The sequence below is a fragment of the Thunnus maccoyii genome, chromosome 2 (genome assembly GCF_910596095.1).
Source record: "Thunnus maccoyii chromosome 2, fThuMac1.1, whole genome shotgun sequence".
Taxonomy (NCBI): Eukaryota; Metazoa; Chordata; class Actinopteri; order Scombriformes; family Scombridae; genus Thunnus; species Thunnus maccoyii.
The window spans coordinates 31,024,682-31,048,446 of NC_056534.1; the positions used below are offsets into that span (position 1 = coordinate 31,024,682).

Consider the following 23,765-nt stretch of genomic DNA (forward strand, 5'->3'; position numbering starts at 1 on the left):
TGATGTGTATGGATGTCATAACCCATAGTGATGGAGGATTCCCTCTCATACATCAAATGTGCAGCTGCCAATACCTGATATCAGGAAGGCAGACCTTGCCCTACTGAAGACAGAGCAGTTGAGTAGTAGGCCATTGGTTGCTTTTTTCCTCCAATACCTGTAACTTGTGTGAGAACTGCTGTGGCACGTTGAAGTCGGTGGGAAACAAAAGATGAAACGGTTTATCATAATTTGGTAGTGCCAGTGCTGGAGCTTGTTGGAGGAGACACTTTATTGCATTAAAGGCCTGTTCTCCCTCTTCAGTCCATATTAATGGTGCCCGAAGTTTGTCAGTACCTGTAGCTTTTATCATGTTTCTCAGGGGTGTAGTACTATAATTATATAATATATAATTTTCAATCCCCAGAAACGTCATCATCTGTTGGACAGTAATTGGTTTGGGAGCTGCAGATATGCCCTTAAGATGAGATGGCGAGATACTTTTAGTGCCATCTTGCAATACTTGGGCCAAATATTCAACTTTGGACTGACTGACTGAGTACTGCAACTTCTGTTGAGAGGCCCTATGCCCTCCTTTGGCCAATTCTTGCAGTAAACTGTCACTCTCACTCAATGAGCATGTTATAGAGTCCTCATGACACTGCTCCTGTGAATCTGAACAGATGATCAGATTGTCAACATACTGGATAACAGTGCTGCTAACTTTGTGTTTTAGTGCATGTAACTCTTCTTTAACCACTTTATTAAATACATGTGGTGAATGTTTAAACCCTTGTGGCATGTGTGTGTATTTGTTCTGCTGCCTTCGGTAGGTGAAAGCAAACAGGTGCTAAGATCTAGAGCTCAGAGGTACACTGAAAAATGCAGAGCAGAGATCAATGACAGTGTAATATTTACAAGTTGGTGTGTGGATTTGGCACATCTGCATCATAGTCTTGCACTACTTCGTTTACGGCTCGTAAATCATGTACCAGCTGGTACTTTGATTTATCTGCTTTCAACACTGGAAATATTGGAGTACAATTTTTAGACAACTTTTAAGATCCCGAACTCTACCTATCGACTCTCTACGTGGGCCGGGTCAATATGCTTTTGCCTGATCTTTAGACATCCACTGTTGATCTAGTCTGTCGAACATGCATTCATTCTCGTAGCAACCTATGTTTACATCTATGGAATAAATTTCATAGACTGGTTTGGGAGGTACACACCTTTCTAGTTCAGTTGTTTGATCTAATGTCCATTGTCCAGAAGGAGTCTGGATTGCTATGGTCCACGTCCCCTTGGCTATCATCTCTATACAGCATCCCCTTGAGTCTGCAAACATTGTTAGTATGTTGATATGGCATTATTGTTACAACTGCTGCTAGTAGACAATTTTCCATTTCATGAGTGACTGTAAGATTGCTTGACTTAAATGGATGATAGTCTGGTTTTAAACTATATAATTCTTCTTGTTAGCATTGATTAGTTGGCCTAGTTCTACCCTGCTCTATCTTATAAAGTACAGTGGTCACAAATTCCCATTGCAAAGAATCAGCAACATTTATCCAGTTACCTTGATCCACTATTTTAGAACACAGTTCTTTTTCGCATGCTTTGTTAAAGGACAAATCAATGCTCGTGGAATATTCTGATTTTGAAGGCTCCAATCATGGCTATGGCTTCCAATATGTAATAGGGAAATTGTCAGATCACAACTTCCCATTTAGTGTACGTGTTTTTGCATTACTTCTGTATATGCACGGACTTCCCAAATGGTTAGTTCTGTTTATTATTTGTTTTGATTGTGCCCAGGCAGCTAATACACAACTCTCCATTATTTCTTGTAGAGGTAATTTGAATAATTGAGGCTCCATTCTATATTAATGGGCTGAGAGTGTTGTCCTAAGTTTATCAGGCAATTTTCAGTGTTCTCGAGATCTTTATTTATTATCAATAACTCTCCTAAACCTTTGTCACCTACTCCAGTCACAATTTGTTTTTGTACATTATCCATTTGTGCTTGACACACATTTTTCCATCAAGAGACATCTTTGACAAAAAGACTGTTTATTGAAGGCGAATGACAATATTCAGAAGCAGAACTCAGGCTTACCCTCCAGTTGGTTCTATTCAGCTGTACTTTAATAATATCGGAATCTATTGACCAAGTAATAGTGAATTTACACACGTTTTGAGACTTTTGTTCAGGTATGGCAGAACTGTGGATAGTTTAACCACATCTAATAATTTGTTCATTCAGATCTTCATCAAATGTCAAAGAATCATATGTAACATCAGGGAAGTCAGATTCAACATTTAGCAATCCTATTGGTCTCTTCAAGCTATTCATTCTTTCTATAAGTCTACCAGAAATACTTCCTATCTTCCAAGGAGAGTCCTGTACAGTGCACCTATCTTCAAGGCAGATCAATGTGGTGTAAATGCGAGCAGCTTGAAGATAAATATGGTAAATATTATCTGAGATTGCAACCGGATGTTGACCTAATCCTATATCTAATCCTATATTTGATGCTTTTATAGTTATCTGCTCCTGATAAGTCTTAGTTAAAGTAGGAATTGCTCCTGCTACAACTGAGGCTATACATGACATATTTGGTGAGATGGTAATGTGACTGCTAACATTTATTTTGCTGCTGTATTCCTCTCCTCCCCTCTTCGGGTCCCCCAACACCTTACCAACTGCCATGGTCGAGGTTGGTGAAGTTGACGATTGGGAATTCGTCTGTGAGATCACCATGGTTGGGGTTTGAGAAGTTGGAAATTGTGGTGGGTTGGTTGGGGTTGTTGGCAAGGGTTGTGGCTGGGGTCAGGTTTCATGGATGGTCCTGGTTTTGTGGGTTGGTCAGTAATTGAGCTAATGGAGGTGGTGCCATGTACAGAGCACATGTTGCCAGAACCAGGACCACTATCCGTTGGAGCCCCTGAGTCTGATTCATCCTTACACTCGGGCACTCTTTCCGATGTGCCTTCTCGAGGCTCCTCATCTCTCGTGCTCTCCTCCGTTCCGCTGGTAGCTCGTTCAGTTGGTTCACCTCCTCCAGGAGGAGCTTTGGTGCAGTGGTTAAGGTGATACCACATAGATGAACCTTTCACCTGGACCGCTGTGCCTGTGGATCGGACCACCTCGAATTGTCCTTCTCATCGAGGCCCATTCCACCTCTGTCGAAAGACTCACGAACACCCGATCCCCAGGCTGGATGGATGGTGTCTCAGCTTCCTTTGGCACCTTCTCCGTCTTTTTTTCACACAAAAAGATAGCTCGGTGTATGTTAGCAATCTGTTGCTAAACTTTTTTTTTTTTTTTTTCTAAGACATCCAATATAGGACCTTTCTGCACATGTCTATATGCTGGAGCAGGCATGGGTCATCTCCAAGCATTTCATGCAGTGTTAGTTGCGTTTTACAGTTAGTGCTGCTTCTGTAAGCCATGAGTGCCAAAGGCAATGCGTCTATTCAATTAAAGTTAGTGTGATCACAGATTTGTACCAGCTTTGCTTTTAATACCCCTTTCACTTTGTCAACCATTCCTTGTGACTGTGGCAGATAAACACATCCTAGTCTTTGTTCTATCCCTAGCTTTTGGTAAATCCCTTTTACTGTTTTATCAATAAACTCCCTTCCATTGTCAGAGCTAATTATGTTGGGTACGCCGAATCTTGGAATTACTTCCCTACATAGGAATTTTACCGCAGCTCAGCATTGTTTTGTTTTGCAGGAACTGCTTTGACCCAGCAGTTGAATCTGTCCTCTATGACGAACAAGTGCCTCTTTCCCTGTACCGGTTTAATCATATCGACATAATCCATTGTTAAGTGTTTAAAAGGGCCTTCTGGTATTGGTGTGTGCCAAATTGGAGTGGTTATTGCTTTTCAAATGTTGTTCTTTATATATGTCACACATCTTCCCAAAATTGCATCTACATGTGCCTGCAGTTTAGGAGACCATAATCCCATTTTTGTTGTTATTCTTGTTATTACCTCCCCCTTGTGCAATGGTCAACACCATGTGCATCAGGTATGACAAGAGAAAGAAGATCAGTAGTAGAAACCAACAATCCATCATGGTTTCTCCATAATTTATCTGGACCTTGAGATATACCCCTTTGTTTCCATAACTTTTTTTTAGCTTGTGATACTGCTTCTTGAATGTCACACAAATCTTTAGAAGTAATTTCACTTGTAAATTCAGTCATTAACACCATCACAGCTTTTGGATCTGAGGTAGCAGCAGTTTTTTTATGAGCTTGACACTTTATTATTGCTATTTTGTGTGGAAGCATCATACCCTCCATGAGTGCTATGCCTTGATCAAGGTATTGAATTGGTGAGCCATCTGTCTTTTTGAACCCTCTTGCTTTCCAGGTTGCTCCATAAAGGTGGCAAACGCTATGAGCATATACAGAGTCAGTGCATATGTTTACAGTGTTATTTTTTAGCCAATTTGCATGCTTCAGTCAAGGCTATTAGTTCCGCCAACTGTGCGGAGCGAGGTTGTACACATTGTTCTGCTTTTCTGGTTACCATAGTGTTATCAAAATTAAGTTGAACAACAGCATATCCTGTTTTAGACCTTCAATACCTCAATAACAGGACCCATCAACAAAGAATGTGAGTTGAGCTAATGGACGTGGGCTAGCACTTAGGTCAGATCTCATTTTAACAAAAGCTTTCACTTCTGCCTCACAGTCATGAGGTTCCCCTTCATGGGGTAGAGGTACCAAATCTACGGGGTTAACTGTGGTACAAGATTTGAGAGTTACATCTGGATATTGCAAAACTCTGGTATATGTTTGCAGTCTTTGATTAGTTAACACAAATTTGCTCTTTTTAATTAAATTTGCAAGTTTGTGATGTGTATGGATGTCATAACCCATAGTGATGGAGGATTCCCTCTCATACATCAAATGTGCAGCTGCCAATATCTGATATCAGGAAGGCAGACCTTGCCCTACTGAAGACAGAGCAGTTGAGTAGTAGGCCATTGGTTGCTTTTTTCCTCCAATACCTGTGACTTGTGTGAGAACTGCTGTGGCACGTTGAAGTCGGTGGGAAACAAAAGATGAAACGGTTTATCATAATTTGGTAGTGCCAGTGCTGGAGCTTATTGGAGGAGACACTTAATTGAATGAAAGGCCTGTTCTCCCTCTTCAGTCGATATTAATGGTGCCTAAAGTTTTTCAGCACCTGCAGCTTTTATCATGTTTCTCAGGGTGTAGTGTAGCTGTAGTGAGCTCAGAGGTACACTGAAAAATGCAGAGCAGAGATCAATGACAATGTAATATTTTTAATATTTTGAAGTTGGTGGCACATTTGTCAAATGTGTGTGTGGATTTGGCACATCTGCATCATAATCTCACACTACTTTATTTACTGCTCGTAAATCATGTACCAGCCGGTACTTTGATTTATCTGCGTTCAACACTGGAAATATTGGAGTATTGGCTTCAGATTGAGTGTGGATAAGTACTTCTGCTTTTAACAATCTTTCTATTGTTTTTGCAATGTTTTGCTTCTGATTTCATAGGGTACTGTTGTATTTTGGGAGGAGCACATGCTGGCTTAAGCAGTATTTCTACTGGTTGAGCATATTTTATAAGCCCTATATCTGTGTCATGTTTTGACCATAACTGAGGTGGTACCTCTGTAACACGTCTTTAAACAAGTCTTTTTGCTCTACCACCATCTGCATCTAGGTAGGTAATCTGACTGTTTGGGGTTCAGCCAATGCAGAAAAAGATGTCATAATTTTGAAATAGTTTTTATTTTGGCTAGAACAGCGGGCATTTTGTTGCATTCCATTCCTGCTCTTGTGCTTGTCTTATCATGGGGCCAAGATGTTTTGACTCATAATCTGGATTTACTCTTAGGGTAATATTAGGAATGGCATGTTTTATTTTCGATTGATTTTTTACTTATTTGTTCTCAGATACTGCTAACGCAGCACCCTGTTTACCTATGATAATAGCTGCTGAATTGAGTTTCACATGCAATGGTTGATCTTTAAGCCAAAGTTCATTTCTTCTTTCACTGTTTTTTTGCGAAAAATTGCAAAGTGCAGTGAGGTTCAAATGGAGGTTCTTTTGATTGTGGAATTTGTGCCATTATGAAGGGTTCTAAGATCTTGTGGTGATATATGAGAGGTCAAGATGCTTTTTCCCAATTCTCTATTTTGCAATTTATCTGTATGGAAGGTCAATGCACAATTTTTCAGATCTCAAACTCTACCTTTCGACTTTCTAAGTGGGCCAGGCCAATATGCTTTTGCCTAATCTTTAGACATCCACTGTTGATCTAGTCTGTCGAACAAGCATTCTTTCTCGTAGTAACCGATGTTTACATCTATGGATTAAATTTGATAGCCTGGTTCAGGAGGTACACACCTTTCTAGTTCGGTTGTTTTACCTAATGGCCATTGTCCAGAAGGAGTCTGGATTGCTATGGTCCACATCCCTTGGCTATCATCTCTATACAGCATCCCCTTGAGTCTGCAAACATTGTTAGTATGTTGATATGGCATTATTGTTACAACTGCTGCTAGTAGACAATTTTCCATTTCATGAGTGACTGTAAGATTGCTTGACTTAAATGGATGATAGTCTGGTTTTAAACTATATAATTCTTCTTGTTAGCATTGATTAGTTGGCCTAGTTCTACCCTGCTCTATCTTATAAAGCACAGTGGTCACAAATTCCCATTGCAAAGAATCAGCAACATTTATCCAGTTACCTTGATCCACTATTTTAGAACACAGTTCTTTTTCGCACGCTATATTAAAGGATAAATCAATGCTCATGGAATATTCTGATTTGAAGGCTCCAATCATGGCTATGGCTTCCAATATGTAATAGGGAAATTGTCAGATCACAACTTCCCATTTAGTGTACGTTTTTTTGCATTACTTCTGTATGTGCATGGACTTCCCAAATGGTTAGTTCTGTGTTTATTATTTGTTTTGATTGTACCCATGCAGCTAATACACAATTCTCCATTATTTCTTGTAGAGGTAATTTGAATAATTGAGGCGGAGAGACATTCTTTCTCCATTCTATATTAATGGGCTGAGAGTGTTGTCCTAAGTTTATCAGGCAATTTTCAGTGTTCTTGAGATCTTTATTTATTATCAATAACTCTCTTAAACTTTTGTCACCTACTCCATTAACAATTTGTTTTATACATGATCCATTTGTGCTTGACATATTTTTCCAACAAGAGACACGTTTGACAAAAAGACTTTTTATTGAAGGTGAATGGCAGTATTCAGAAGCACAACTCAGGCTTACCCCCCAGTTGGTTCTATCCAGCTGTACTTTCATAAAATCTGAATCTGTTGACCAATTAATAGTGAATTTACACAGGTTATGATACTTTTTTCAAGTATGGCAAAACTGAGGATAGTTGAACCACATCTAAGAATGTTTTCATTCAGATCTTCATCAAAAGTCAAATTTTGTTTTTATTTATGTTCTTGCTTTTTATCGTGACTGTGTATTTTATCTTATTCTGTAAAGCTCTTTGTAACTGCGTTTTGAAAAGTGCTAAACAAATAAAGTTATTATTATTTTTATTATTATTAATTTGAGCAAGGCAGATTCTGTGCTATGGTGGGCCCTAAAACCGGTCTCCCATTTTTGTCGCAGCCTAGAAGCTGGGCTGTGACAAGAAATAGATGTTTGTGTCAGTATAACACTCAGTGTTGTACAGTGTCTAAGTACTGGTACACACAAATGTCAGGACACACACACACAATTGTGCATATATACAGTATGTGCACGTCCTGTAACAACACATTCATAAGGCAACAATTGATGTTGATTGTTGAAAGACAATATGTGTTCCATGCAGTACACACATGGCAGCTGATTTATCAGGCTGTGGCTCAGAAGGTACAGCGGGTCATCACTTAATTACTTAAATACTTAAACATAATTAAAGATAATACTTAATGTTCTAAAGTCTAAATGTTCATCCATAGTGTTGTTGACCACTACATCATGGTACATGGTCTTTGCCTAAACATACCATAATTGGGCATTGAGAAAATAAAGAATTTGAAAGAATTTACTGTTCCATATTGGTCTTTTGTTATGCAACTGTTTTTTACAACATTTATTACATATTGCATTCAGGCTGTTTATTACAAAATTCAGCAGATTATTACAAAATGTGTTACATAATGAAATGGAAATTGATTACATTTTGTTGAGTTATTGCATAATGCGTTGTTATTACATAATGCGTTGTTACTAGGGATGTGCACCTCCATCACTGAGGCCAATGCAATATGCACCTTGATGCATTGCCAATGATCTGATACATTAAAGATACATATGAAGCAACTACCAATGCATTACAATACAATTCAACCTTATTGCGATACAATAGACACAATTTGATTCAACACAATGCAATTTAATGTGATACGATTTGATGCCAAAGAATGATGCTATGCAATTCAATATGGTACAGAGAGTTTGATTTTATTTCTTAAGCATACAGCAAATCATGAATGAACTAAAAAAGTGCCATTTTTATTTACATATTTGTTTCTCTAGTACTGCAACTCAGTAAGCATCTAATTTATGCTGTTTCTTTTTGACCTCGAAAAAAACACTTGGACCTTTCACAAACAGGCCTCTGTTTCAAATTTACATGGTTATGCTCCGTCACCCAAACAATTACTGTCAAAATAGTTTAATAATCCAGATACTCTGACGTGCGGAACAATAATTCTGGAGCACAAGTTCCACCTGGAACGTTTTGGCAGCACACCACTTAGCTGTAGCATGCTAGCACACTTCAGAAACAGTTTAGAGCGGAGGAATCAATTCAAATATCAAATTACTGGTCACAAATTATTGGTCACATTTCTAAATAATAAAGGCATAGGGCCTCCACTAATAAAATAAAATAAATAAATTGGATTTTACCGATGCAAAAATCTTAGAAACCATGCATCACAAGTTCATCTCAAATTGTATCAGGTGCATACTTTTTTTAATCAAGGCAATTGCATTGTGAACATTTATGCCGGTGCACCGAATCTTGCACCCTGGATAGTCCATACCACTGCAGGGGACAACCTTAATCCCTCCAAGCACTCCTGTTCAGGGGAAAGGCCCATAACCACTGGCCTATCTCTGGGAGGTGTAGGACAAGCTGTCTAGCTGTGAGAGTGCGTTTCTGTGCCACAGGAGTTGCCGTGGCTTCCCCGATAGCAGCTATATCATCTCAGGAACCATGATGCACCTGTGCGTTCTTGGGCCACCAGAATGGCTACAGTACTCTCCTCCTGAATGCGCACCAGAAAGCATAAAGGAGAGCTTTGGGCCACAATTGGTGAGGGAAAGCATCTACTCCCAATGGGGGATCATCTCATGTGCCCATGGAGAACAATAGCACATGCTGTGCATCTCGTTGTGAGGTGAACAGATCCACCTCCACTCTCCCAAACCTGTCCCACAAATTTTGAATAAGTGTGGGATTTAATCTCCACTCATTTTGGGAGGGACCTCTGCATGACATTATGCCCGCGGTTCAGTTCTGTTTGCCTGGGATATAAACCACTCTGATGGAGTGCAGATTCGCATGAGACCACAGCAGCAGGATTCTGGCCATTTCCAGCAACCGAGCTGAGCAAACACTGCCCTGGCAATTTATATACACTGCTGTTGCCATGTTGTCTGTCCTTACCACAACATGCTTGTCTGTCAGCAGTGAGGCAAAGTTTTTCAGCACCATGAACAGCTCCAGGCATTTTATGTGGAGAGATGGTGGCTCTGGCCATTTTTCCCTCACTACGTGAGACTGACACAATAGCCCCCAGCTGAAGACAGATGCATCTGTGTACACTGAAATGTGCGACATAGGTCTCCTGAGGGGAACCCCAGCTGACAGAATGCAAGAGGTTTTCCACTATGTCAGGTCCAACTGAAAAACCATGTTTGTCTTTCAGCAGTACAGCACAGTGTTTCAGCACTTTCAGCACAGTGGACAGCTCCAGGCAGTTTATGTGGCCACTTCCCTCTCACAATGTCAGACTGACACTTTCCTCCCCATGTGAAGAGAGATGAATCTGTGTCCACCGATATGTGTACATGCATGTCACACACAGTGGACTTGTTGGGAGAGCAGGCAGGGACGGTCATTACACACTGTGACAGTCCCAAAAACTTGTACAAATAAGTTAGAAGAGAGCTTGAGTATATGACAGCTTGTAGCACATACAGCAGCTCTCTACAGAGATGACTGTGTGTGCATAATGTGCCCATAGCTGACAGTATAGCTCTCCCAAGGGGGATCCACACAGCCAGTCATCATGCATCTTTGTGGCGTATGGGGTCGAGGCAGAGACGGCCAAACCGTCTCTGGAGTTTTCTCATGTAAAGAAGACTCAGGAGAAAAACACCATATGACTGGCTGACATCATGCCCGGCAGGCGCGTCACAGACAGCGCTGTCACCACTTTGTAAGGGGCGATGCATGACAAGGGAAAGCTGAGCGCATCCACACATTTTGAGAAGGTGCGTGGAGCCAGAGAAAAACAGTTTTTACAAAAAATGGACTGCTTGAAGGAGAAATGCAGGAATTTCCTGTGTCTGGGGATGACGGGCACATTGAAACAGGTGTCTTTTAGGCCAATGGATGTGAATCAATCGCTGAGACGCACATACTCCAGCATATGTTTCATGGTGAGCATGTGAACGGTCAAGTCCAGAATTCTGCCTGTTCCTCTTGGCACTAGAAGTAACAGGAGTAACAACCCATGTTCTCCTTACAAGGTGGGACTCTGGAAAAATAGCTCCTTTTTCAAGAGCTCCAACAACTCTGTCTCAGAGCAGCTGTCTGTGATAAAGTCTCCAGCACCCTGTTGAATGGTCAGGGAGTGGAGATTGTAACCCTTTTTATTAATTTTGCCATCCGTTCACTTATGGAAAACAGACTTTGCCACAATGAGTAGTGCTCTGAAAGTAGGCGATTAAACATCTGCAGAGCCTCTGTGGACATTTCTGACAGCCAGTGAAGACCCCTCACTGCCACTGTGTGAGGTGATTGTTCACTCTACACAGCCCATGGAAGAGCTGATCTTAAAAGGCTGAAGCGGAGGATATATAACAGTGAAAACCATACATAAGATGTAGCCATGAGTTTAGGAGATGAATGAAAAATAAATAATACAAGTAGAAGTTATGGAGATCATTGGAGATGAGAGAGGGTTTGAAAACCTTACAGCAGATAGTTGATTTAAAAAGAGTGACACATTAGCCGCAGGCTTTTATAAATTTACTTTGTAACTTTTACTGTGACACTGCTGCCATGGAGACCTTTATGCTTTTACCTCAGCCTAGAAAAATTCAATATGGATTTTCGTTTGAGCTCTGATTCCAGATTTCATTCAAAAAGCTGAAAATTTTGAGGAATGGTTTGCTTGGCAGGAAGTCAGATTTATAGAAAAAGTTAGAAATGTGAAGAATAATGTAAAAAATAAATAAATAAATAAATAAAAAGAAGGAAGTTAAATGAATATTCCAACATTTTGGAAAGTTTGCTCATTTGTCACCTCACAAAGAGTTACATTTCTCAGACTCCTCAGATTTACAGTTTGGTAGTTTGTTGTCATTTGAATAATTAAATTAAATTAAATTAAATAATTGCAAATTGGTTTGACAATATGCATCAATAAATAAAATAAATAAATGAATAAAAATGGAAACTGAAATGACAAGTGCCTTAAAGAGGGTTAATTTGACCTCATCCTTGAGTGGGAGCAGGAGGGAGTCATTAGGGGTGAACAACTCATTTTTGTATGAACAGGTTAATCTTATTAAATGTCTCGTCTTACTGTCTTCTTGAATCATTTTGACAGATTTCTATTCATTTTTGAATAATATGAATATTGTTGAAGAATAACCACACAAGTCCTTGTTCAAAGTTTGCTGTAGTGGAAGTGACTGAGACAGTAGACTGACCCAGAGCAGAAGAGATGGAAGCACTTAATACTTATACAGCAAGATCAAGGCAGTGACCAATAAATGGTAACAAAAGGTAGGGAGGGAGGGCATGATCAAGGGAGGGGGTAAGATAGTAGGGGGGGGGGACTCTCAGGCAGCATAGTAAGTGGGGGGGGGGGGGGGGGGGGGGGAACTCTCAGGTAGGTGAAATCAAGGGGCAGAAGGAGGGGGTACTGCATTCAGACAGGATCAAAAAGGTCAAATCAGCAGGAGTTAAAGGCAGGAAAGACACACGGTTGACATCTTGTTGATCAAGGGGTTGTTCCATTACTTCTGTACCCAAATGTGTATTTCTTTTTCAATATCAATAAGCAGACTCTGGAAAGATATGAAATTTATTACAGTGAACATCAAATCTACATTATTTTTTGGAAAAAGTTTGATTGTTTTTTCATCGTAATGCAATTAAACGTATATCTAATACATATAAACTAAAGAGTATATATATGTATTGGCAGAACTTTAAAATATGGAGATGAATCTAAACATTTTTGAGTGGATTATTTGTTTATCAGGTTTTAGGGAAAGGAAAGTAATTACGTCTACAATATACCTTATACAGATCAGTGTCTTTGGTAAGGTGACAATTGAGGTGACACCAGTCTGGGGCTACGCCCTGTATCCAAAATCATTCAATAATTCACCACTCACACCGTCGGGAATTTTATCTAGAGGACAACATAGTCTCTCAGACGGCTATAAAGGAAGCAAGCTCTTGGTGGAAACTGGCAGACACACTGTTTAGTGGTTTCAGACATAGCCATTGTCTTTGCCCTCTCCATAGATAGGTGAAGGGTCACAGTCAACTACGGCCCACCACGCTGATAGAGATTTACCCTGTTGCACTGAGGCTGCATGGTAAAAACACTGAACAGTGCCTGAAACCTCAGCAGGGTGGATGCTTGCCAACACAGAAGTGTGAACTCTGCTCTTCTTGTATCAAGTTACACACCCTTCCTGTGCTGAGATAGACTCAAATAGTTGCCAGTTTGTTAGATACAATCTCCATTAGCTATAAAATTAGAGACATGTCATACTGGCAATGTGACACAGGTATGAAGCAAGAATATGTTAAATGTTAAACCAAACCAAAAAAGCCCATTTACTAACACCGCTGACGGATAGCTGACATCAGTAACATCATGAGTCACAAACTGTGGCAACAAGTGTGTCCCGACGTGTTCATCACTTTTAAGTGCTATTAAGTCTTTTTAAATGCTTTTTAGTGTTATTGCAGTGCTTTCTGTGTTGTGTTGTCTGTAATGTGTTGTGTCTCTATTGTATTTTGTTGTCTGAATTTGCAGCGCATTTTCTAAATGCTGCAAATGTGTTGTCAAATTGATGTTTTCTTAATTTGCTTAACCCATAAATGGGTTATTGACAGCACATATGTAAACATATGTGCTTCACCAATGAGTGCTTGGTATAGTGATTTTAACACCAACATGGGCCTATAAATTCTCACAGTCTCACTCACTGGGAGATTTTAACTTTCAACATTTTCCTGGATTCCCACACAGTCTCTCCAAGGTATGTACAAACACTGGCAAAGTAATGAATTTTATGCACGGCAACATAGTTTGAAAATGCTTTAATGTTTTAAGATTGTACATGTGTAATTAATTAGTCATTCCACTAAGAGGACTTATCGTGCTGCTTTCTGGGGTTTATCAAGACATCTTTGTTGTCTTCTTTACCAGGTTTGTGTCCTGGATGTTGTCCATAATGGGGGTGCCTGGGGGTTTGTTATTGATCCTAATTTTGCAGATTACTACAGGAAACACTTCAGGTAAACCAACTAACATCTTGGGTTACACATTATGACACATATTCACTGTGTAATTGCTCTGTAGATTTGTTACATTTTTCCCCTTTTTGTGTCATACATTAATGGACTTCCATTATAACACTTTAATCAAATGGTGACTTGAATTTACTTCCCCACACATGAATCATAACTGTCACATATTCTTCAATGCCTAATTCTAGAGGACTTGCACATCATTTTACACATATTATTATGTTATTGTGTAATATTATTATTATTTTTGATCCAGACTAGAATATAAGATGTTCAATGAGCCTGAGAAATGATTTGTTGCTCAATATACCTTTGTTGGTATTTTGATGAAGTCCATCTTTCAACACTATTATGTTGTATGCTTTTATGTTAACTCGTTCAACAGTGAGGCTGGTCAACTCTGACGACCGCTGCTCTGGCAGAGTGGAGGTCTACCATGAAGGACAGTGGGGCACCGTGTGTGACGATGCCTGGGACCTGAATGACGCCAACGTGGTGTGCAGACAGCTGGGCTGTGGCAGGGCTCGATCAGCACCACAAAGTGCACGCTTTGGACAGGGCGAAGGGCCTATTTGGTTGGATAATGTCATGTGCACAGGCAGCGAATCAGACCTCAGTGAGTGCAGACACCAAGGGATTGGATCTCACAACTGTGGTCACCGTGAGGATGCTGGTGTGGTCTGTGAAGGTAAACACAAACAAGGAGCTAAAGCCCATGAAATCTCGCTGTGTAACAGCCTGTCTATGGTATTATATTTCGGATTTTAGTCACCACCTTTTACAAAAATGTGAAATATGAGATTTACACTATACTTTTATTTCATTTATTCTATTTTACCTTCTCACAGATATCATTGTTTTTCATGAAGTCCATAATTTGACAATATTATGTTGTATGCTCTTCTATTAGCTGGTTCAACAGTGAGGCTGGTCAACTCTGACGACCGCTGCTCTGGCAGAGTGGAGGTCTACCATGAAGGACAGTGGGGCACCGTGTGTGACGATGCCTGGGACCTGAACGACGCCAACGTGGTGTGCAGACAGCTGGGCTGTGGCAGGGCTCGTTCAGCACCACAAAGCGCACGCTTTGGACAGGGCGAAGGGCCTATCTGGTTGGATAATGTCATGTGCACAGGCAATGAATCAGAGCTCAGTGAGTGCGGACACCAAGGGATTGGATCTCACAACTGCAGACACCATGAGGATGCTGGTGTGGTCTGTGAAGGTAAACACAAACAAGGAGCTAAAGCCCATGAAATCTCGCTGTGTAAGAACCTGTGTTATTATATTTCGGATTTTAGTCACGACCTGTTACAGAAATGTGAAGTCTGTGATTTACACTACACTTTTATTTCATTTATTCTATTTTCACCTTCTCACAGATATCATTGTTTTTCATGAAGTCCATAGTTCAACAATATTATGTTGTATGCTTTTCTATTAGCTGGTTCAACAGTGAGGCTGGTCAACTCTGACGACCGCTGCTCTGGCAGAGTGGAGGTCTACCATGAAGGACAGTGGGGCACCGTGTGTGACGATGCCTGGGACCTGAACGACGCCAACGTGGTGTGCAGACAGCTGGGCTGTGGCAGGGCTCGTTCAGCACCACAAAGCGCACTCTTTGGACAGGGCGAAGGGCCTATTTGGTTGGATAATGTCATGTGCACGGGCAATGAATCAGAGCTCAGTGAGTGCGGACACCAAGGGATTGGATCTCACAACTGCAGACACCATGAGGATGCTGGTGTGGTCTGTGAAGGTAAAAACAAACAAGGAGCTAAAGCCCATGAAATCTCGCTGTGTAACAGCCTGTCTATGGTATTATATTAAGGATTTTAGTCACCACCTTTTACAGAAACGTGAAATATGAGATTTACACTACACTTTTATTTAATTTATTCTATTTTCACCTTCTCACAGATATCATTGTTTTTCATGAAGTCCATAGTTCAACAATATTATGTTGTATGCTTTTCTATTAGCTGGTTCAACAGTGAGGCTGGTCAACTCTGACGACCGCTGCTCTGGCAGAGTGGAGGTCTACCATGAAGGACAGTGGGGCACCGTGTGTGACGATGCCTGGGACCTGAACGACGCCAACGTGGTGTGCAGACAGCTGGGCTGTGGCAGGGCTCGTTCAGCACCACAAAGCGCACGCTTTGGACAGGGCGAAGGGCCTATTTGGTTGGATAATGTCATGTGCACGGGCAATGAATCAGAGCTCAGTGAGTGCGGACACCAAGGGATTGGATCTCACAACTGCAGACACCATGAGGATGCTGGTGTGGTCTGTGAAGGTAAAAACAAACAAGGAGCTAAAGCCCATGAAACCTCACTGTATAACAGCCTGTCTATGTTAATATGTTTAGGATATTCGTCACCACCTGTTACAGAAATGTGAAGTCTTTGATTTACACTACACTTTTATTTCATTTATTCTATTTTCACCTTCTCACAGATATCATTGTTTTTCATGAAGTCCATAGTTCAACAATATTATGTTGTATGCTTTTCTATTAGCTGGTTCAACAGTGAGGCTGGTCAACTCTGACGACCGCTGCTCTGGCAGAGTGGAGGTCTACCATGAAGGACAGTGGGGCACCGTGTGTGACGATGCCTGGGACCTGAACGACGCCAACGTGGTGTGCAGACAGCTGGGCTGTGGCAGGGCTCGTTCAGCACCACAAAGCGCACGCTTTGGACAGGGCGAAGGGCCTATTTGGTTGGATAATGTCATGTGCACGGGCAATGAATCAGAGCTCAGTGAGTGCGGACACCAAGGGATTGGATCTCACAACTGCAGACACCATGAGGATGCTGGTGTGGTCTGTGAAGGTAAAAACAAACAAGGAGCTAAAGCCCATGAAACCTCACTGTATAACAGTCTGTCTATGTTAATATGTTTAGGATATTCGTCACCACCTGTTACAGAAATGTGAAGTCTTTGATTTACACTACACTTTTATTTCATTTATTCTATTTTCACCTTCTCACAGATATCATTGTTTTTCATGAAGTCCATAGTTCAACAATATTATGTTGTATGCTTTTCTATTAGCTGGTTCAACAGTGAGGCTGGTCAACTCTGACGACCGCTGCTCTGGCAGAGTGGAGGTCTACCATGAAGGACAGTGGGGCACCGTGTGTGACGATGTCTGGGACCTGAACGACGCCAACGTGGTGTGCAGACAGCTGGGCTGTGGCAGGGCTCGTTCAGCACCACAAAGCGCACGCTTTGGACAGGGCGAAGGGCCTATTTGGTTGGATAATGTCATGTGCACGGGCAATGAATCAGAGCTCAGTGAGTGCGGACACCAAGGGATTGGATCTCACAACTGTGGTCACCATGAGGATGCTGGTGTGGTCTGTGAAGGTAAACACAAACAAGGAGCTAAAGCCCATGAAATCTCGCTGTGTAACAGCCTGTCTATGGTATTATATTAAGGATTTTAGTCACCACCTTTTACAGAAACGTGAAATATGAGATTTACACTACACTTTTATTTAATTTATTCTATTTTCACCTTCTCACAGATATCATTGTTTTTCATGAAGTCCATAGTTCAACAATATTATGTTGTATGCTTTTCTATTAGCTGGTTCAACAGTGAGGCTGGTCAACTCTGACGACCGCTGCTCTGGCAGAGTGGAGGTCTACCATGAAGGACAGTGGGGCACCGTGTGTGACGATGTCTGGGACCTGAACGACGCCAACGTGGTGTGCAGACAGCTGGGCTGTGGCAGGGCTCGTTCAGCACCACAAAGCGCACGCTTTGGACAGGGCGAAGGGCCTATTTGGTTGGATAATGTCATGTGCACGGGCAATGAATCAGAGCTCAGTGAGTGCGGACACCAAGGGATTGGATCTCACAACTGTGGTCACCATGAGGATGCTGGTGTGGTCTGTGAAGGTAAACACAAACAAGGAGCTAAAGCCCATGAAATCTCGCTGTGTAACAGCCTGTCTATGGTATTATATTAAGGATTTTAGTCACCACCTTTTACAGAAACGTGAAATATGAGATTTACACTACACTTTTATTTCATTTATTCTATTTTCACCTTCTCACAGATATCATTGTTTTTCATGAAGTCCATAGTTCAACAATATTATGTTGTATGCTTTTCTATTAGCTGGTTCAACAGTGAGGCTGGTCAACTCTGACGACCGCTGCTCTGGCAGAGTGGAGGTCTACCATGAAGGACAGTGGGGCACCGTGTGTGACGATGCCTGGGACCTGAACGACGCCAACGTGGTGTGCAGACAGCTGGGCTGTGGCAGGGCTCGTTCAGCACCACAAAGTGCACGCTTTGGACAGGGCGAAGGGTCTATTTGGTTGGATAATGTCATGTGCACGGGCAATGAATCAGAGCTCAGTGAGTGCGGACACCAAGGGATTGGATCTCACAACTGTGGTCACAGTGAGGATGCTGGTGTGGTCTGTGAAGGTAAACACAAACAAGGAGCTAAAGCCCATGAAATCTCGCTGTGTAACAGCCTGTCTATGGTATTATATTAAGGATTTTAGTCACCACCTTTTACAGAAACGTGAAATATGAGATTTACACTACACTTTTATTTCATTTATTCTATTTTCACCTTCTCACAGATATCATTGTTTTTCATGAAGTCCATAGTTCAACAATATTATGTTGTATGCTTTTCTATTAGCTGGTTCAACAGTGAGGCTGGTCAACTCTGACAACCGCTGCTCTGGCAGAGTGGAGGTCTACCATGAAGGACAGTGGGGCACCGTGTGTGACGATGCCTGGGACCTGAACGACGCCAACGTGGTGTGCAGACAGCTGGGCTGTGGCAGGGCTCGTTCAGCACCACAAAGCGCACGCTTTGGACAGGGCGAAGGGCCTATTTGGTTGGATGATGTTATGTGCACAGGCAGCGAATCAGAGCTCAGTGAGTGCGGACACCAAGGGATTGGATCTCACAACTGTGGTCACCATGAGGATGCTGGTGTGGTCTGTGAAGGTAAACACAAACAAGGAGCTAAAGCCCATGAAATCTCGCTGTGTAACAGCCTGTCTATGGTATTATATTAAGGATTTTAGTCACCACCTTTTACAGAAACGTGAAATATGATATTTACACTACACTTTTATTTAATTTATTCTATTTTCACCTTCTCACAGATATCATTGTTTTTCATGAAGTCCATAGTTCAACAATATTATGTTGTATGCTTTTCTATTAGCTGGTTCAACAGTGAGGCTGGTCAACTCTGACAACCGCTGCTCTGGCAGAGTGGAGGTCTACCATGAAGGACAGTGGGGCACCGTGTGTGACGATGCCTGGGACCTGAACGACGCCAACGTGGTGTGCAGACAGCTGGGCTGTGGCAGGGCTCGTTCAGCACCACAAAGCGCACGCTTTGGACAGGGCGAAGGGCCTATCTGGTTGGATAATGTTATGTGCACAGGCAGCGAATCAGAGCTCAGTGAGTGCGGACACCAAGGGATTGGATCTCACAACTGTGGTCACAGTGAGGATGCTGGTGTGGTCTGTGAAGGTAAACACAAACAAGGAGCTAAAGCCCATGAAATCTCGCTGTGTAAGAACCTGTGTTATTATATTTCGGATTTTAGTCACGACCTGTTACAGAAATGTGAAGTCTGTGATTTACACTACACTTTTATTTCATTTATTCTATTTTCACCTTCTCACAGATATCATTGTTTTTCATGAAGTCCATAGTTCAACAATATTATGTTGTATGCTTTTCTATTAGCTGGTTCAACAGTGAGGCTGGTCAACTCTGACGACCGCTGCTCTGGCAGAGTGGAGGTCTACCATGAAGGACAGTGGGGCACCGTGTGTGACGATGCCTGGGACCTGAACGACGCCAACGTGGTGTGCAGACAGCTGGGCTGTGGCAGGGCTCGTTCAGCACCACAAAGCGCACGCTTTGGACAGGGCGAAGGGCCTATCTGGTTGGATAATGTTATGTGCACAGGCAGCGAATCAGAGCTCAGTGAGTGCGGACACCAAGGGATTGGATCTCACAACTGTGGTCACAGTGAGGATGCTGGTGTGGTCTGTGAAGGTAAACACAAACAAGGAGCTAAAGCCCATGAAATCTCGCTGTATAAGAACCTGTGTTATTATATTTCGGATTTTAGTCACGACCTGTTACAGAAATGTGAAGTCTGTGATTTACACTACACTTTTATTTCATTTATTCTATTTTCACCTTCTCACAGATATCATTGTTTTTCATGAAGTCCATAGTTCAACAATATTATGTTGTATGCTTTTCTATTAGCTGGTTCAACAGTGAGGCTGGTCAACTCTGACGACCGCTGCTCTGGCAGAGTGGAGGTCTACCATGAAGGACAGTGGGGCACCGTGTGTGACGATGCCTGGGACCTGAACGACGCCAACGTGGTGTGCAGACAGCTGGGCTGTGGCAGGGCTCGTTCAGCACCACAAAGCGCACGCTTTGGACAGGGCGAAGGGCCTATTTGGTTGGATAATGTCATGTGCACGGGCAATGAATCAGAGCTCAGTGAGTGCGGACACCAAGGGATTGGATCTCACAACTGCAGACACCATGAGGATGCTGGTGTGGTCTGTGAAGGTAAAAACAAACAAGGAGCTAAAGCCCATGAAACCTCACTGTATAACAGCCTGTCTATGTTAATATGTTTAGGATATTCGTCACCACCTGTTACAGAAATGTGAAGTCTTTGATTTACACTACACTTTTATTTCATTTATTCTATTTTCACCTTCTCACAGATATCATTGTTTTTCATGAAGTCCATAGTTCAACAATATTATGTTGTATGCTTTTCTATTAGCTGGTTCAACAGTGAGGCTGGTCAACTCTGACGACCGCTGCTCTGGCAGAGTGGAGGTCTACCATGAAGGACAGTGGGGCACCGTGTGTGACGATGCCTGGGACCTGAACGACGCCAACGTGGTGTGCAGACAGCTGGGCTGTGGCAGGGCTCGTTCAGCACCACAAAGCGCACGCTTTGGACAGGGCGAAGGGCCTATTTGGTTGGATAATGTCATGTGCACGGGCAATGAATCAGAGCTCAGTGAGTGCGGACACCAAGGGATTGGATCTCACAACTGCAGACACCATGAGGATGCTGGTGTGGTCTGTGAAGGTAAAAACAAACAAGGAGCTAAAGCCCATGAAACCTCACTGTATAACAGTCTGTCTATGTTAATATGTTTAGGATATTCGTCACCACCTGTTACAGAAATGTGAAGTCTTTGATTTACACTACACTTTTATTTCATTTATTCTATTTTCACCTTCTCACAGATATCATTGTTTTTCATGAAGTCCATAGTTCAACAATATTATGTTGTATGCTTTTCTATTAGCTGGTTCAACAGTGAGGCTGGTCAACTCTGACGACCGCTGCTCTGGCAGAGTGGAGGTCTACCATGAAGGACAGTGGGGCACCGTGTGTGACGATGTCTGGGACCTGAACGACGCCAACGTGGTGTGCAGACAGCTGGGCTGTGGCAGGGCTCGTTCAGCACCACAAAGCGCACGCTTTGGACAGGGCGAAGGGCCTATTTGGTTGGATAATGTCATGTGCACGGGCAATGAATCAGAGCTCAGTGAGTGCGGACACCAAGGGATTGGATCTCACAACTGTGGTCACCATGAGGATGCTGGTGTGGTCTGTGAAGGTAAACACAAACAAGGAGCTAAAGCCCATGAAATCTCGCTGTGTAACAGCCTGTCTATGGTATTATATTAAGGATTTTAGTCACCACCTTTTACAGAAACGTGAAATATGAGATTTACACTACACTTTTATTTAATTTATTCTATTTTCACCTTCTCACAGATATTGTTTTTCATGAAGTCCATAGTTCAACAATATTATGTTGTATGCTTTTCTATTAGCTGGTTCAACAGTGAGGCTGGTCAACTCTGACGACCGCTGCTCTGGCAGAGTGGAGGTCTACCATGAAGGACAGTGGGGCACCGTGTGTGACGATGTCTGGGACCTGAACGACGCCAACGTGGTGTGCAGACAGCTGGGCTGTGGCAGGGCTCGTTCAGCACCACAAAGCGCACGCTTTGGACAGGGCGAAGGGCCTATTTGGTTGGATAATGTCATGTGCACGGGCAATGAATCAGAGCTCAGTGAGTGCGGACACCAAGGGATTGGATCTCACAACTGTGGTCACCATGAGGATGCTGGTGTGGTCTGTGAAGGTAAACACAAACAAGGAGCTAAAGCCCATGAAATCTCGCTGTGTAACAGCCTGTCTATGGTATTATATTAAGGATTTTAGTCACCACCTTTTACAGAAACGTGAAATATGAGATTTACACTACACTTTTATTTCATTTATTCTATTTTCACCTTCTCACAGATATCATTGTTTTTCATGAAGTCCATAGTTCAACAATATTATGTTGTATGCTTTTCTATTAGCTGGTTCAACAGTGAGGCTGGTCAACTCTGACGACCGCTGCTCTGGCAGAGTGGAGGTCTACCATGAAGGACAGTGGGGCACCGTGTGTGACGATGCCTGGGACCTGAACGACGCCAACGTGGTGTGCAGACAGCTGGGCTGTGGCAGGGCTCGTTCAGCACCACAAAGTGCACGCTTTGGACAGGGCGAAGGGCCTATTTGGTTGGATAATGTCATGTGCACGGGCAATGAATCAGAGCTCAGTGAGTGCGGACACCAAGGGATTGGATCTCACAACTGTGGTCACAGTGAGGATGCTGGTGTGGTCTGTGAAGGTAAACACAAACAAGGAGCTAAAGCCGATGAAATCTCGCTGTGTAACAGCCTGTCTATGGTATTATATTAAGGATTTTAGTCACCACCTTTTACAGAAACGTGAAATATGAGATTTACACTACACTTTTATTTCATTTATTCTATTTTCACCTTCTCACAGATATCATTGTTTTTCATGAAGTCCATAGTTCAACAATATTATGTTGTATGCTTTTCTATTAGCTGGTTCAACAGTGAGGCTGGTCAACTCTGACAACCGCTGCTCTGGCAGAGTGGAGGTCTACCATGAAGGACAGTGGGGCACCGTGTGTGACGATGCCTGGGACCTGAACGACGCCAACGTGGTGTGCAGACAGCTGGGCTGTGGCAGGGCTCGTTCAGCACCACAAAGCGCACGCTTTGGACAGGGCGAAGGGCCTATTTGGTTGGATGATGTTATGTGCACAGGCAGCGAATCAGAGCTCAGTGAGTGCGGACACCAAGGGATTGGATCTCACAACTGTGGTCACAGTGAGGATGCTGGTGTGGTCTGTGAAGGTAAACACAAACAAGGAGCTAAAGCCCATGAAATCTCGCTGTGTAAGAACCTAGGTTATTATATTTCGGATTTTAGTCACCACCTTTTACAGAAACGTGAAATATGAGATTTACACTACACTTTTATTTAATTTATTCTATTTTCACCTTCTCACAGATATCATTGTTTTTCATGAAGTCCATAGTTCAACAATATTATGTTGTATGCTTTTCTATTAGCTGGTTCAACAGTGAGGCTGGTCAACTCTGACGACCGCTGCTCTGGCAGAGTGGAGGTCTACCATGAAGGACAGTGGGGCACCGTGTGTGACGATGCCTGGGACCTGAACGACGCCAACGTGGTGTGCAGACAGCTGGGCTGTGGCAGGGCTCGTTCAGCACCACAAAGCGCACGCTTTGGACAGGGCGAAGGGCCTATTTGGTTGGATAATGTCATGTGCACGGGCAATGAATCAGAGCTCAGTGAGTGCGGACACCAAGGGATTGGATCTCACAACTGTGGTCACCATGAGGATGCTGGTGTGGTCTGTGAAGGTAAACACAAACAAGGAGCTAAAGCCCATGAAATCTCGCTGTGTAACAGCCTGTCTATGGTATTATATTAAGGATTTTAGTCACCACCTTTTACAGAAACGTGAAATATGAGATTTACACTACACTTTTATTTCATT

At 42.5% G+C, this 23,765-nt stretch overlaps 1 protein-coding gene across 1 annotated transcript in view; it reads left to right on the top strand.

Annotated features, from left to right (window-relative positions):
- The window catches only part of LOC121905209, a 76,009-nt gene that overhangs the window by 39,069 nt on the left and 13,175 nt on the right, over positions 1-23,765 (top strand). Inside the window, exons 18-35 of the mRNA XM_042423294.1 lie at positions 14,200-14,502; positions 14,725-15,039; positions 15,259-15,573; positions 15,797-16,177; positions 16,347-16,649; positions 16,873-17,187; positions 17,411-17,725; positions 17,949-18,263; positions 18,487-18,801; positions 19,025-19,339; positions 19,559-19,873; positions 20,093-20,407; positions 20,631-20,945; positions 21,169-21,483; positions 21,704-22,018; positions 22,242-22,556; positions 22,780-23,094; positions 23,314-23,628. Of these exons, the coding sequence (XP_042279228.1) occupies positions 14,200-14,502; positions 14,725-15,039; positions 15,259-15,573; positions 15,797-16,177; positions 16,347-16,649; positions 16,873-17,187; positions 17,411-17,725; positions 17,949-18,263; positions 18,487-18,801; positions 19,025-19,339; positions 19,559-19,873; positions 20,093-20,407; positions 20,631-20,945; positions 21,169-21,483; positions 21,704-22,018; positions 22,242-22,556; positions 22,780-23,094; positions 23,314-23,628 (5,712 nt within the window). The remainder of the gene's footprint in view (positions 1-14,199; positions 14,503-14,724; positions 15,040-15,258; positions 15,574-15,796; positions 16,178-16,346; positions 16,650-16,872; positions 17,188-17,410; positions 17,726-17,948; positions 18,264-18,486; positions 18,802-19,024; positions 19,340-19,558; positions 19,874-20,092; positions 20,408-20,630; positions 20,946-21,168; positions 21,484-21,703; positions 22,019-22,241; positions 22,557-22,779; positions 23,095-23,313; positions 23,629-23,765) is intronic.